The 16,559-nt window shown below is 39.5% G+C and overlaps 1 protein-coding gene across 2 annotated transcripts; it reads right to left on the bottom strand.

Annotated features, from left to right (window-relative positions):
- Positions 1-5,349: 5,349 nt before the first annotated feature.
- LOC108415312 lies at positions 5,350-14,595 on the bottom strand. 2 transcript variants are annotated; one of them, XM_017688338.2, is made up of 5 exons: positions 14,282-14,595; positions 11,086-11,424; positions 9,408-9,575; positions 8,035-8,173; positions 5,350-5,464 (listed from the first exon to the last, which is right to left on the bottom strand). In XM_017688338.2, exons 1-4 carry the CDS (start codon positions 14,328-14,330, stop codon positions 8,058-8,060), a joined length of 672 nt encoding a protein of 223 aa, XP_017543827.2. In that variant the 5' UTR covers positions 14,331-14,595; the 3' UTR covers positions 5,350-5,464; positions 8,035-8,057. The 2 variants fall into 2 exon arrangements, with proteins under 2 accessions (XP_017543827.2, XP_017543826.2); XM_017688337.2 differs by having other exon boundaries at positions 9,408-9,710; positions 14,282-14,593.
- Between the last annotated feature and the right edge of the window lie 1,964 nt (positions 14,596-16,559).

The raw sequence follows: 16,559 nt of genomic DNA on the forward strand, positions 1-16,559 counted from the left end.
CTTCCCGGAGCGCGGCTGGGTCGTGCAAGCGGTTTATATCGGCTGCTCCACTTTCTCTGCTCGATCCCTCCGTGGAAGCAGCTCAAAATCTGGACCAAACTAACTCATCTGCAGAGGCTAGCGAAGCAAGAGGCTGATAGCGGATATGGACCATGTAGCCGCACCCAGCAGCTAACCTGCTCACCAAGTATGCATGACCAAGTTCAGCTCTGACGACATGACGCTGGAGTTTTAGTATTTCCCCCTCCTTATTGACGGCCTGCCTGTTTTGTCGAGATACTGAACAAATGCACCCTAATTATCTCTCGACATGCCACCAGAAAACAGCAGTGCCAAAGTTCTACCCCCTGATAAAACACACCCCGCTGAACCAAGAGACGTGGGCTTTATATGATGTCACGCCTTTTCCCTCCTGACCAGCCGCTGACGCTGATCACCACAGAGTCGTCTGGCTTCGTCATGATTGCAGTAGAAGTCCAGAGCTGAGCTAAAACGATGATTACTAATCAATCCTTTACTCTTTAAAAACGTTTTCTAAACCAATCGAGGGTTTTGTGAAGTTACACTGAGGAATAAAACATTCATGTTGGTCTTTCAGTGCATCATGTGCGCTCATCAGAATCAGAATCAGGATCACAATCAGAATCCTTTAGTGATCCCAGAGGGAAATTCCAGTTGTTACAGTTGCAACCATTTATGTAAAAGAATAAATACTTTAATAACTTTAAACAAAGATAAAGAGAAATGTTAAAGTGTTAAAATACTCATCTGATATCAAGGAAAACTTATTGGACCCACAAAAACGCAAGGGATTTTAACAGTGACCAATGTGGGCTTTATCCCACTCTGGAATTTTGGTTCCACACCAACCTAACTATGACCTGCCGTCTCAAAGAATTTCCATAAAAACACATACACAATGAAAAGATTACACTTCAGTTTCATTTTAGCAACCATATAAAAATTCAAAGTTGTGCTCAAAGTCATTTTGAAGTTAATTTTATGATTCATTGGAGTTTTTCCAGCTCAGTGACTGAACTGAGCCAGAAAGATAAGATAAGATAAGATAATCCCTTATTAGTCCCACAAATTCACAAAGTTAAATATTAAAAATCATATGAAAAAGAAATGTATTTTAATAAGTAGTAAGATATTGCAGAGCTTCTGGAACATTCTGAATCTCATTTCAGAAATCCAGTGTTTTGCCTCAGAAAATGTGTTTTGATTTTTACTGTGAGTCACAATAAAATTGGAATAATTGTTCTCATTCTAGAAAAAGGAATGAAGGAAATGGAATGAAGCATTTAAAGGAAATATGGGGGCAGAAAAGCTTTGGCTCGTTTATAGAGAGCAGGGCCAGGAAGGCATAGATTTAGCTTCAGTACTGAATCCAGGCGAAATACATCTGGAAGACGACACTTCAGCTGAATTCTTACAACCAGGGAACATTTCAAAGCCAAAAGTACTTGTTAACGTTTGCCCACCTTGCTGTACATCAGTTCTTAAATATGTACTTTTCTTACAAATTGAGCTGAAATATTAACCACGTAAACACAATAAAGTGAATAAATTCCCACAGCAGGTCTTTTGAGGCCAACAGGTCAATTGAGGCTGTATTTTCGTCGTGCTATTTCTGAATTATTGAAATGTAATTCTTCACTCAAAGTTATTTTTGCGATACATTGATATTTGTGCGATATTCCTACATTTCTACCAAAACTATGAATTGTTCATTTCTGGGAACCAAAAGGAAACGTCCACAACAATTCCAGAGTGGTTTTCAATTTATTTTACAGTAGTTAGTCATTTAATTTACAGTGGTTTTCAATTTATTTTACAATAGTTAGGCATTTAATGTAGAGTGGTTTTCAATTTATTTTACAGTAGTTAGACATTTAATTTACAGTGGTTTTCAATTTATTTTACAGTAGTTAGGCATTTAATGTAGAGTGGTTTTCAATTTATTTTAAAGTAGTTAGACTTTAATTTAGAGTGGTTTTCAATTTACTTTACAGTAGTTAGGCATTTAATGTAGAGTGGTTTTCAATTTATTTTACAGTAGTTAGGCATTTAATGTAGAGTGGTTTTCAATTTATTTTACAGTAGTTAGACTTTAATTTAGAGTGGTTTTCAATTTACTTTACAGTAGTTAGGTGTTTACATTGGTTTGGCATTTACAATAATTAGGCATTTAATTTACAGTGTTTCGACCTTTGTTTTACAGTACTTAGTCGTTTATTTTACAGTAGTTAGACATTTACTTTACAGTGGCTTGCCATTTTTACAGTAGTTAGGCATTTACTTTACAGTGGTTAGGCATTTGTTTTACCCTAGTTGGGCATTTCAAAACACAAACTGTTATGTTGCTCCCTTATAGTGTAACTAAGTAAACATTATTACTCGACACACAGAGCACAAAGGACAGCTTCTTGTCGGATCACTCACTGGTTTATTGGACTATAAGGTGGCTATGGTTACATTTAGAATCCCTATACCCTAGTGGCGGTCCGCCCCCCTGGTGGTAAGTATTGGTAGGACATCTCTAGGTTCATACATAACACAAACGTCCAGATGAAGCCAAACAAAGAATCAAATATGAGGGCCAGCAGTCAACACTTCAGTCTGGTGGATTATGAATGAGAAAGCAGTTAGTATCGATGCCAAGATGTGAAGTGAATAAAACTGAAAGAATTAACGCCTGAGTCTAGACTCTCTGTTCACTCCTTATGTTCACTCAGACTTCTGTATGCACACAGAAAGCTGTTAATGCCCACATATTGTTGTTCTTCTGGAACACTGTGATGAGTACATAGGCTTTGATTCAAAGTAAAATTGGTCAATTATTCCTTTAAAGCACACAGAAAAGTTTACAGCTGATATTTCTCATAAAAATAAATATTTCTCATAAAATTACTGCTACCAGTGCATTATTCTAAAAAGTGTTCAATGTAATCTAGTATGTAGTATCCAAATGGAGTGGTGATGTAGAGGAAGGGCTTAGTTGGTGTTTTATTATGTTTTTACATGTTTGGCAGTAGACAGTATTTATGACTTGTAAAAGAAGAGGAACATGGATGTTCCTTGGTCATTATTTGCACTGCCCATTTTAGACCACCTGGCACCAAGCCTCACGTGGAAGCCCCAGGCAGCCCCATCATGCTGAACAGTCATATTCTTGTTGAACCTAATTGGTTAAGCTCACTTGACTTAGCATGGACTACATCCATATCAGCACACCACCACACAAAGATGTATGTCCACCTTCAGTAGTGTCTTTAAAAAAACTGAAAAAACTCGCTTGAATAGTGTAGCTGTTTATGGTTTTGACTGGTTTGTTGCCTGGCATCCAAAACTGGTTCAGCTAGTCTTCAGGCACCTACTAATCACTCACATCAGCACAGTTTGAATTGAGTATTAAGGGGTAAAATGTTGTGTATTCATTTAATGATTCTGGATATGAAAAAAATATTAACAGCTTAACAATTTTATATCTTTAGTAATAGTGTTACTAACCATAACATACCGTTGAAGTTTCTTGTGTATGTAATGACCACTCCCAACAAGATATATCATGAAAAAAAAATGTCTAAAAGGCATTTTGGAATAAAACTTCTACGCATTCCTTCACACACATACATCAAAAGACTGTTAGTAACTTACAGCATTATTCACACAGACACACACACACACATACGTGAATACTAATATATATATAAAACCTACCACACTTCGTAGAGGTCCAAATGTGTAAGTCATGTCCACCAAACGATGTCCAGACTAAATGATTTTAGGAGAAGCAGGAAAAGCAGTAGGTCCCAATGGTAGTTTGCCATGGTCTGTGTTTACAGTACAGCACACCAAGAATGCAGTTTCTGTTTAAGTTTCTGTGGTGCACAGCTTCTGTCTCCTCCTACTTTAGTCATTCAAAATGACATACACCATTATCTAAACTGCTCTCTCACACAAAAGAAAAGTAGAATGGAGAGTCAAAGAAGCTTAGTACAGCAATCTGAAATGACAAAGTCAAGCCCAACACATATAAATATAATCTTTTCTTTTTTTCAAATTGACTTTTGCTATGCAAACGTCTCCTTTGTAGAAAGTGAAAGTTAGACAGGTGGTGCCTTTGCCTGTCTCATTTTGCCTGTCAAATGACATCTAGACTGTAATGAAGTGTAGTTCAGTGCTGTTGTAGTTTTTAAACACCTCAGTGTCACTGCTGGACTGAGAACAGTCCACCAACCAAAAACATCCAGCCAACAGAGTCCTGTGGGCAGCGTCCTGTGACCACTGATGAAGGACTAGAGGATGACCAACACAAACTGTGCAGCAGCAGATTAGCTATCGTCTCTGACTTTACATCTACAAGGTGGACTGACAAGGTAGGAGTGTGTAACAGAGTGACAGTGAGTGGGCACAGTGTTAAAAAACTCTAGAAGCACTGTGGTGTCTGATCCTAACAAAGTATCAGAGAAACAGACGAACTACAGTCTGTAACTGTGCACTAAGTCATGGCCACACATTGGGATCTTGTTCCCATGTCTTGCTAAGTTGTGGCCATGCATTGTTTTAATTCACACAGGATGGTAGCAGAATGTCGGTGTGTGGCTGTTTTAACACTTTACATGCACATTTAACACTGTGGGGTTTTTGGCTACTTATCTGAACTGTGGTGGCAAATCAGCAGTTCACCACCAGCCCTGCAGTTCTTCCCGAGGCTCGGGCACTTTTACGCACCGATATCACCTGTGGAATTGGATACGAGCTTTGTCCACTTCCTCACAGTCACATTTTATATTTCTTAAACACATAAAATCTTACATAAAGTGTTTAGCTGTTTTATAGTAAAATAGTAAAATGGAGCTGTTTAGGACTGCTAGCCCAGGACAGAAAAAGTCAACACGCCTTACAAAGTTCCTCATAAAAATACTCTTTAAAAATACTCTAAAAATACTCTCCCTACTGCAGTGAGAAAATGAGCTATTAATAACTAGCCCTGTAGGTCACAACTAAATTTGCCCACTAATACGACAGACTTGGCTCACAGTTCTTGAACACCTGTGCAAGAGCTTTAATAACAGGAACAGATTGAACAGACAAGTAAACTGAACAGAGAAACAAGCTCATGCGCAGGAGCAAAACAAAAAAGAGGATGAGATTATGAATAAGGTGCATGTGGAGGGAAGGCAGAGCGTGGGAGGGCACTACTGGAGGCAGACCAGTGACAGAGGCCCAGCACCCACAGAACACAGTCCTAAGGTGGTGGAATGAGGACCAGGGATCTTTCCCCAAAGTGACCAATGTTTTGCTCTCTGGAATATAACCTTCTCAGTCTAAATACTGGATTTCGTTCCTTTTTCTGTGGAAGTCCAGGAAGGCCGTCACAGCATAGGCTCAAGTTTCATCGACTATGAAGGCTGCAGGTAGAGTTTTCAGGGGATCAGCTTCCTGAGATGAAGGGCACCTAGAAAAAGGACCAGAACAGACTTAGAGAAATAATAAACCACAACAAGAATGATAAAAGAGTAAACCTGAAATTTGTAAGGTAAAAAGTTCATTTGACTAGGTAAGAAGTAAGGAAGGCATTTGGTCCCCTTGACTCCTCCTATGCTGGTCAGTATATACCACACAAAAGTGAACTTTGGTTAGAAAGTATCTCTCCAGGAGCAGAGTTGGTCACCAGCTGCAGTTTCTTTGATCTTCTTGTCAATATCCCATATGATGGGAGTGACCAAAAGGTGGGTCATAGACTGGGAGCCAGTGAAGAGTCTTTGGTCTTTGGGTCTTAAACTCTTCACAAAGCATTGGCTTTGGTAATTTTAGAGACATGTTGATATGAAACAGTCAACTGGAAACAGTAAAGGAAAAAAGTCTGTTTAGCTGAGGATTGAGTCATTGGGCCCTCTTGAACTTGGCAGGTAAAGTATTGGTTGGTATACATAGGAAATGGATGGAGGATGGAAGTCAGTGCCTTCACCCCTCCAGGCCAGCTTGATTGTAAGCAAGCACCTAGGCGTTCAGACTAATTCTTCAAACATTAGTGAAAGAATGGGTCGCTCTCAGGAGCTCAGTGAATTCCAGCGTGGTACCGTGATAGGATGCCAACTGTGAAACCTGTTAAAGTCCAGTTGTGAAATTTCCTCACTACTAAATATTCCACAGTCAACTGTCAGTGATATTATGACAAAGTGGAAGCGATTGGGAACGACAGCAACTCAGCAATGAAGTGGTAGGCCACGTGAAATGACAGAGCAGGGTCGGGAGATGCTGAGGGGCATAGTGCACAGAGGTCACCAACTTTCTGTAGAGTCAATCACTACAGACTTCCAAACTTCATGTGGCCTTCAGATTAGCTCAAGAACAGCATAGAGAGCTTCATGGAATGGGTTTCCATGGCCGAGCAGCTGCATCCAAGCCTTACGTCACCCATCATAATGCAAACCATCGAATGCAGTGGTGTAAAGCGCCACCACTGGACTCTAGAGCAGTGGAGACATGTTCTCTGGAGGGACGAGTGATGCTTCTCTGTCTGGCAATTTGATGGACGAGTCTGGGTTTGGTGGTTGCCAGGAGAACAGCACTTGTCTGACTGCATTGTATCAGGTGTAAAGTTTGGTGGAGGGGGGGTTATGGTGTGGTGTTGTTTTTCAGGAGTTGGGCTCGGCCCCTTAGTTCCAGTGAAAGGAACTCTTAATGTTTCAGCAGACCAAGAGATTTTGGACAATTTCATGCTCCCAACTTTGTGGGAACAGTTTGGGGCCCCTTCCTGTTCCAACATGACTGCATACCAGTGCTCAAAGCTAGGTGTGGAAGAACTTGACTGGCCTGCACAGAGTCCTGACCTCAACCCAAAAGAACACCTTTGGGATGAATTAGAGTGGAGACTGTGAGCCAGGACTTCTTATCCATCATCAGTGTCTGACCTCACAAATGTGCTTTTTCGAAGAATGTTCAAAAATTCCCATAAACACTCCTAAACCTTGTGGAAAGCCTTCCCAGAAGAGTTGAAGCTGTTAAAGCTGCAAAGGGTGGGCCGACATCATATAAAACCCTATGGATTAAGAATGGCATGTCACTCAAGTTCATATGCGTGTGAAGGCAGATGAGCCAATACTTGTGGAAATGTAGTGTTTATGAAGAGCTAATTTATCTAAGGTTTTCCCATCACCAGTATGCAAAGGGAATAGATTGAGCAAGATAAATTAATTAAACAATTCAGCAAGATAAATGAATGCTTTAAGAGCTCTTCTCTAAGGGTTTTTAGAGCATATATTATCTTCTAGTTGATACAACTTCAAAGTGATACAGAGGAATATGAAATTTGTGCTGTACAGGTTATGTGTCATGAAATGCTTCACACAAGGGTAAGGAGTCAAGTGCAAGTTTAATCCCAAGTTCAGAGTAGATAACAACAAGCTGAGGGTCAGAAATCAAGAAAAGCAGGCCACAAACAACAAACAAATCCAAAGAGGGCAAATCCAAAAAGTAGTCAAGAACAAACCAAGTAAAAGTCAAAATACCAGAAAAATCGAATCAGAAATACAAAGGCTCAGAATTACAAGTAGACCAAACAAGACTTCACAAAGAATATGTGCAAACACATATGTATATATACACACACACAAGATGGCCAAAAATAAGGCCAAAAGGTCAAGAGGCCATCTAAAATTCCGGTGACAGTGACCTCCAGTGGCGGGGAGGAGAATGGTAGGTGGCAGATGTGACATTATGAAGCATTTGTTCAATATTAAAGTTTTTTCCAAGGTTGTTTTAAGGAGCCAGTACTGAGTTTCAACTTTCATCTTCAAATAAGGACAACTAGGCCCTTCTATTATTCGATACTGGGAGCTGGGGATCCTATAACGAAAATGATCTTCTCTATGTTGTTACTAGTAATCACAAAAATGACGTAATATCGCTAAGGGCTGTTTAAAAAAAGGAATTAAAACAAACCAAAACATTCTCACAATGGAAAAAACATAACATCAGGTAACACAGGTAAAAATGAAAGACAAAAAATCTTCAGTGTCTTACTGTTTGTGAGCTGGAATGTTCCTTCACTCCAAATATGTTCTAAAGTGATCAATTAGTAGAACTATAGTGACCACTGCCAGCAGAACAGAGAATGCTAATCGAATCATGGTCTCAGTGAGACCACAGAACTCAGCAGCACCTGAAAGAGAAAGAGAATGAATGATTTTTTTCGATCAGGGTTTGAATGAACTTATGCTTTGCACTTAAACCTCTCTTTTCTTTCTGAGCTACTGTTGAGAGGTTGGATAAGCGTTCCAGGACATTCCATTCAAGAAGTGGCATACTGAACTGACTGAATGGGTGCTGATATGAACAAACTAAAGCCAGTAATGTTGATGAACACTGTATGTCGCTGTGATTCCATGACTGTAGCCCTCTCCACAAAGCAGATTAAACAGCAAGTTGCATTAATGGTACTCTCGATAAAACCAATGTTATTTCCAGCTACAGCGAATTTGTTTATGACCAAAGTATACTGAATCTGAAGAATCATTTGCATGCAACATGCATGGCTGATGCCAGCAACATAAGTAATACAGCATATTGCTAACAAAAGCAACAGCAAAGCACTACAATTCCACTCAAAGCTTATTATAACATAACAGAATGAGACTGTCGTTCTTGCTGGGTGAACATTAGATGCAGCCTTTGCCTAGTTTTCATGCTTAACCTGCCTTCACTTTCATATGAACCAAATGTAACTAAATGATATTGCAATGCAAAAGTAATAAGCACAATTTGATCAAGCCATGCCCACATGTGTATCTATAATTTGGGCAAATAAGACAAATGGAATTAATTACAATTAACTACTCAAAAGACTGGGTTTAGTCAAAATGCTTTACTTTAATCCACCTAAAAGACAATGCTGAGAGTCAGCAATGAAAGCATAGTTTTGTGTAAAATTCAAAGGAAAATGTAGTTTTGTGCCACAGTTTTTCTTCAGTTTAAATGGAATTTTGTCTAAGCCAGCAGTTTTAACCAGTAGTCTGGGGCCCCCAAGTGGGCTGTGTTAGTACTGCTAGGGGCTGATGGCAGCCACTTTTGTTTATTTTTTTTCAAAGCACAAATTTTCATTGCACTATAAAGACATTTAACCAAACCAATAATTTTAAACATGACAAATGTTAATATTGTAACACACACACACACAAACACACACACACACACACACACACACACACACACACACACACACACATACACATACACACTGTCCTAATTACCTCTCTTGGTCACAGGGGGAGCTGGAGACTATTCCAGCAGTCATTGGGCAGAAGCAACCCCCAGTCTAAATTGAGCTTACCCAACAAGGCAATAGTTAGAAGAATGCATGCACATACAATGTATATATTCTGGTGTAGTTCTCATACCATTGTCATGTGAGCAGATCTCTGTGGTGTTGAGTTTGGATGTACGGTTGCTGGCAGGGTTGGCAGTCACACAGCTATAGACATCCTGATCTTCATCACTCACCTCCAGACGAAGAGTGAGTTTATCAGTATGATCAGAATCACTGGTCTGGTTCAGTATCTCTCTCCCTTTAAACCAAGACAGAGTCATTTCTCTCTGACTTTCTGCAGAGCACAGCACTGAACATCTGGATCCAGATGCTGGTGCAGAGGCTGAATGACCATGTACTGAGAGTCTTGTAATGAAGGGAGAGGACACCATAGCTGAAGGACATACAAACTGAGATTAGGTAGAATTGCACACTGTGACTGGACAATTCAAATGAAAAGCATCGGTAGAAACTATAGCAGAAACTGCACTATATTGCCAAAAGTATTTGCTCGTCTGTCTTCACACGCATATGAACTTGTGTGACATCCCATTCTTAATCTATTGGGTTTAGTATGATGCTGGCCCACCCTTTGCAGCTATAACAGCATGAACTCTTCTGGGAAGGCTTTCCACAAGGTTTAGGAGTGTTTATGGGAATTTTTGAACATTCTTCCAGAAGAGCATTTGTGAGGTCAGACATTGATGTTGGATGAGAAGGCCTAGCTCGCAGTCTCCACTCTAATTCATCCCAAAGGTGTTCTTTTGGGTTGAGGTCAGGACTCTATGCAGGCCAGTCAAGTCCACACCAAACTCGCTCATCCATGTCCTTATAGACCTGCTTTGTGCACTGTTGCGCAGTCATGTTGGAACAGGAAGGGACCGTCCCCAAACTGTTCCCAAAAAGTTGGAAGCATGAAATTGTCCAAAATCTCTTGGTCTGCTGAAGCATTAAAAGTGGCCGAGCCCAACTCCTGAAAAACAACCCCACACCATAATCCCCCCTCCACCAAACTTTATATTTGTCACAATGCAGTCAGACAAGTACCGTTCTCCTGGCAAGCACAAAACCCAGACTCATCTATTGGACTGCCAGACGGAGAACCGTGATTGGTCACTCCAGAGAACATGACTCCACTGTCATTGGAGTGCAATGGTGGCACTTTACACCACTGCACTCGATGCTTTGCATTGCGCTTGGTGATGTAAGGCTTGGATGCAACTGCTCGGCCATGGAAACCCATTCCATGAAGCTCTCCACGTCGTTCTTGAGCTGATCTGAAGTCCACATGAAGTTTGGAGATCCATAGTGATTGACTCTGCAGTTGGTGACCTCTGCGCACTATGCGCCTCAGCAACCACTGACCCTGCTCTGTCAATTTATGTGGCTGACCACTTCATGGCTGAGTTGCTGTCGTTCCCAATCACTTCCACTTTGTTATAATACCACTGACAGTTGACTGTGGAATATTTAGTAGTGAGGAAATTTCTCGACTGGACAGGTGGCGTCCAATCACGGTACCATGCTGGAATTCGCTGAGCTCCTGAGAGCGACCCATTTTTTCACTAATGATTGTAGAAGCAGTCTGCAGGCCCAGGGGCTTGGTTTTATACACTTGTGGCCACGGAAGTGATTGGAACACCTGAATTCAATGATTTGTACGGGTGAGTGAATACTTTTGGCAATATAGTGTATGGCTGTTTAGCATTTCACAAAATAATATTTATATTTAATTTTAACGAAAAAGTAAAAGCGCTGCATTTACTTACCATAGACATTAAGACTGAACATCCATTCTGAGGATCGTCTAGTAATGATCTGTAATATGTAAAGCCCAGAATCTTCTCTGCTGATGTTCCTGATGGTTAAAGATCCACTGGTTCTGTTCAGCTGCAGTCTGTCTCTGAATCTCTCACTGTCATAGTCTGTAATAATCTCTCCTCTAATGATCCGACTGTTCACTATCTTTATATCTAAATTCTCTGGGTGATGAAACCACAGTATGTGAGCATCACTCTGAACTCCAGTTAATCCAGTATGGATGGTTAAAGTGTTTCCCTCCAGCTCCTGCAGTCTGACAACCTCTTCTCCAGCTGTGTACAACAGACCTGAAATGACATGAAGCAGTGCAGTCTTCATATGTTATGAATTCTAAATGCTTTTATAATGTGTATTACACACAATGTGTTATAATGTCTGGTGAAAAACCCCATGACGCAGTGATATAATAACATGCTATGTAATCCACAATACAATTCTATTGTGATATTTGAAGATTTAAAGACACCTGAAGCTATGAACCAAACCAGCTATTCCACCAGAAATAACCTTCTGTTTTAGCTCCTGAAGTTGGTCTCATCAGAAAGAAATGGTGCCATCTTGTGGTTTCAGACAGAAATGCATTTAGCTAATTAATCCAACAATTTTATTATCCCAATGATTGCAATATTATACTAGATCATTTATCCCCATCCCTAATCATATTAGTAGTCATTTTAATACATAATACAGTCTTTCCAAACAAATATATACTTGGACACAAGTAAAGTTTTTATCAATAAAAATATTCATAAAAGTGTGTCAAGATATGACCTGGGGTAAACTTGATTGTTGGGTATTTTAATGTAACCTGGACATTTCTGAAGTACTGAGAATGATGGGTTTCTACTGCTGAATAATAGCAACATAACTTCATTTATTTCACTATAATCGATGACAGTGAAGAGAATTTCTCTAATATTCTCCACTGGGGCCAAGAATTAATTTCATACATGAAGAGCACAGTCAATAAGAGGAATGTAGAATGTCTTATGGATGGCACAAGCAAAGTGAATAAGCCATGATGTAAAAATCAATAAAGTTAAATATAAGTATATTTATTCTTAACAATAGAGCAGTTAGTAGTGTAAGTGCTGTCATTGCATCACAATGCTAGTATGCAAAAGAGTCATAAGAAGAGGCTCATGGGAGATGTGAACCCTCATTAAGAGAGGGATTGTAGGAGACCTTCCCTGTCATTTGGCATTTGTAAGAAGAAATTACAGAGTTTTTTTTTCTTTACAATACTACAAACCTATACAGAAAAATATACATAGTGTGTTCACATTCCTTCATGGAAAAGATATACAGGCCCCATCAAATCTGCACTGCCACTTTAAACATTATAGATTGTAACTGTCCTATGAAGGGTGGGTGTAAATGGGCCCTGTTTGTGGAAACAAAGAGCATATGTGATGTTCTGCAGCCATGCTGGCCATTTCCTTTGTGGTCTGTGGTGAGTGGCTCTATAGAGTCACCAGACTTTTTCTTTATGTATTGGCAGAAATAAAAAGCCTTCAGACTTTCGGTGAATAGAAATTTCAGTGTAATGTTTTTTGTTCTTTTTTCAGCTGGACCTACACAACAGTTTGTGCATTTAAGGGTACATTTACATTGTTTATAAATTGAGGGATTAAAATGTACCTTTTTCTGTGAGTGCAAGTGAGCATAAATGGAAAAGTGTGAGTGAAGTGGGTGCATGGAGGAGGACAAACCAGCTCTGTGCACTCAGCTAAAAGAGCAAAAGGGGAATTTACCCGTTGTCCCGAACAAGAGACGGGAAGCAAGTAAGCTACCTGCAATAATGGTAGTGGCCTACCTATCAGCAGCAACAACCCCAGGCAGCAGGATTTAGGGAGAACCATTAGGATTTTGTCTTGGACTGTCCAGGTCATCGCAGACCCCTGCATGTGGCAGTGTAAGCGCCATCCCTGTTGCTTTGAGTACCCCACAGAACTTTTTTTTGTTTGCAGGACTTTCTCTTTTCGTGAGTTTCACTTCTGCCAACACATGATCAAAATGCCCCTCTGTAGAGCCACTCACCACAGAGCCCACAGAGGAAACGGCCAGCGCAGCAGCATATAAGACCATATATGCTGTTTGCTTCAAAAAACAGGGCCTACTTAAACAAAACGGGCCTCATTCAACAACTGTTCTTAGGAAGAAATTTCTTCTTAAAACCCACTTACACAGTTTTTATGAAGCTTCTGACTCTTCAATGTTTTCTTATGAGGGATTCGTTAAGTAATAAGAGAATCTACACACACTCAAGAGCGAAAGGTGTGAACAGCTCTGCGGTCATGAATCTGACGTTGGACCTTTCTCAATAACACATTTGAGAAGAAACTTTGGAGGACACTGGTAAACTTTGAAGAAGTAAATGTTCTTCTTGTTAATTGTCATATCAATTTTTAAAAACATTGTGAGTGGGCTCAACCACATCTGTAATACGTGGTTGAGCTTTACTGGCTTTAACTAATTCTATTTACTTTATCACTCTATCACTCTTTACAACTCACTTTGGAGCTTTAACATTTTATGTTAGATCGAAAGATCAAAAAGAGAAAAACAGTCTAGCAAACTTCAGTTTTGCAGGTGCTGGATGTACTGAGAGGTTCTGCTGCTGTTCTACAGGGAGCTTATTTAGAGCCGATACATTTTAAGTCGAGCTGTTTTTAGCTGAGCTACCTTTACTTCTGCTTGAGTTATTACTACATTGACATAAGTGTATATTTATTTGGCTTTTATGTTGCTACTGTTCAATACAATATGGGTACATATAGAGCAGTTAAGGACAAATCACTCTCACTGCTTTATAAGCAACTCAGTTGAAACTCAATTTGTTAGTATTGCCCAATGATAAAGCATTTGCTTCTGAGGAATCTTCTTTCAGTTAGTAATTACCTCTGATCAGTTAGTTCCTCTCACTTTGGAGATTTAGCATTTTAGTTTAGGCCAGATGGAACCCAAAGAAGATGCTGGATGAATTAAGGTTCCGCTGCAGTTCTTTATGGAACTTATTTGGACCTGATATGATTTTACACTGTTTTCAGCTCGGCGTCTTCTACTACTACATGAGATATTGTTCCATTGACGTGAGTACACTTCAGAATGACTCAGTCTCTGGATATTAGAAAAGATGCTCACCTGTGGTGTAGATGATTAAACAGATGAAGGCTCTCCTGCTGGAATCCATTCTTTAAGCATGTTGTGGAGTTTCTGTGGTGTTCAGCTCTCACTGTGATCTCACTCAGCAGAGGCGAATGATACAGACTCTCAGCTACTGTCACTGTTCAGTAAGGAAGTGACTGAAGTCTGTGTGCTAAGAGCTCAGCAGCTTCCCAAACGCACCATCAGGTGGAGCTAAAGCTCTAATTAAGGCAAAAAATGATTTCTTAAACACGAGAATCCAAACAGCCATACAAATCCTGGTGAACCATCAAAACTTTTCACCAAAACTCAAGCTCCAATCTTCAGATCTGAAAACAAACCCCACAGATGTGTCTGTCTGTTTGGGATTGTTTGGATGGTGAGAAGCAGAAAATGCAACCAACTTGTAGGACTGAACTGTGGAGGAGGGAAAAATGTCACTGCAGATTTCTATGAAAAACTGAAAGCAAGTCTTCTGAAAAGGACAGAAGCTGTAAACATTCAAACGGTGGGCACTCTGAACACTGAGAATTATGGTGGTGTATATATTTGTTGAGGCTTCTCCGCAGTTTCGGTTAAAAATGTTTTCAGCTTTTTTTCTGACAACCTAATGGTCATTTTCACTGGATATGAAAGAAATGAAAGGGTGGTCTCTGACTTTTGCAAACTATTTTACTATCATTGTTGTTATAATTGTGCTATTATTGTTACTATAGTTGTTGCAACAGATGATTAAATTCATTATAAATAAATCATACACTATTCACAACAAGTGTCCACAAACAGATGCCTGTCAGGTACATTTACATAACTCACAAAGTTTACAAACACTCAGATGCAGTCCAGTTAATGTGTGTAATATTTATTGTTTTCAAGCATAAAAATACTGCAAATACAACATGACTCAAAATAAACATGTGTAACATAACCCTATGGGCTGTTTCTCAAGAGTGCTGCCCCCTGTTGGTCAATAGATATATTTGCCTGCTGATTTCAGCCTTTGATGTTACACCTTTAATACTGTTTCCCAATCATCATATTTTATTTGCTCTTTTAATCCAGTCATGTTTAGGAACTAAACTTAGTATGACAAAGAACTGGATTACATTGCTATGATTGGTCTAAAGCTCATGTGCTCAGTCTTTGCTGCCACAGCACTGCAAAGGTCAAAGTTCAGCCTCATCAAACACAGCAGATTCCACTCATCAGTTAATGAGCAAAGCTTTTGTTGGTTGATGTTTCGCATATGAAATAAGGGGTGAAGAAAGAGAGAACACTGTGTTTATTATAATATGTATATATTTACACTCTGCATCTGATTCTGAGCCCACACAGGACATGGGAAGTGTTGTAATAGGACTACATTTACATGCTGTTCTCACACACTCGGCCTACTCACAAAAGCCGTTTAATATGTTCATTTTTTCAAATACACAGTGTCTAAAGGATTGTAATAGTGCAGCATTGACTGGGTAGGTGGATTTAAAAATAAAAAATAAAACCTGAATTTTATATTTTGCACTACGTTTTGCATGAAAAAGTCATTTACATAATAATTTAATACAATTTGCCCTTTTACAAATTGAATAACTCAACAGAACCTAATGTCCTCACCATTTGATCAATATTCAAACATCATTTACAAGATTTGGTCTAAATGTTCTTTGAGGCTGTTGAAGGTTTTTCAACCCAGATTAAAGCATATGGCTAAACACTCGTTCTTATCCAAACAATAGAAAACTCACATTTGATTGTGAACAAAAGTATGAAAATGTAACTAAATTAAATCAAATGGGGTGTTTTTTATTATACTGAATTCAGATGTTTAAGAATTAGTTAAGACTACTGCCACCAAAATGATCCACAAGCCAAATTACCAACAGTGGCAATTTATTTAATTGCAGTTTAAGTAACTTTGCTAAGACTAAACTTTTTGCTGGTCAGGCCTCCCAGGCACCCTCAGTATTTCAAAGATATCAGGTCAGTTCTTATATGAACTTTAAACAAAGACCAAAGAACTATGCAAGATTCCTTACCAGCAGTGCAGATGAAAAAACAGACAGAAGCCTTCATGATGGATTTCTACTTGCTGCTCACAGAGCTGCTTTGAGCTTATTTACTATACTGTAGAGGCCTCAGTGTGCAGTGACACTGTGGAGCTGCTCTGAAACCTCACTCTGACAAACTCTGTGTAATGTAGGCATGAATTAGAAGGAAGAGCTCTCAGATCAGAGTCATACAGTCCAGCAGATGGCAGCAGAGGCTGTGCACGTGA

The sequence above is a fragment of the Pygocentrus nattereri genome, chromosome 22 (assembly GCF_015220715.1).
Source record: "Pygocentrus nattereri isolate fPygNat1 chromosome 22, fPygNat1.pri, whole genome shotgun sequence".
NCBI classification, from domain to species: domain Eukaryota; kingdom Metazoa; phylum Chordata; class Actinopteri; order Characiformes; family Serrasalmidae; genus Pygocentrus; species Pygocentrus nattereri.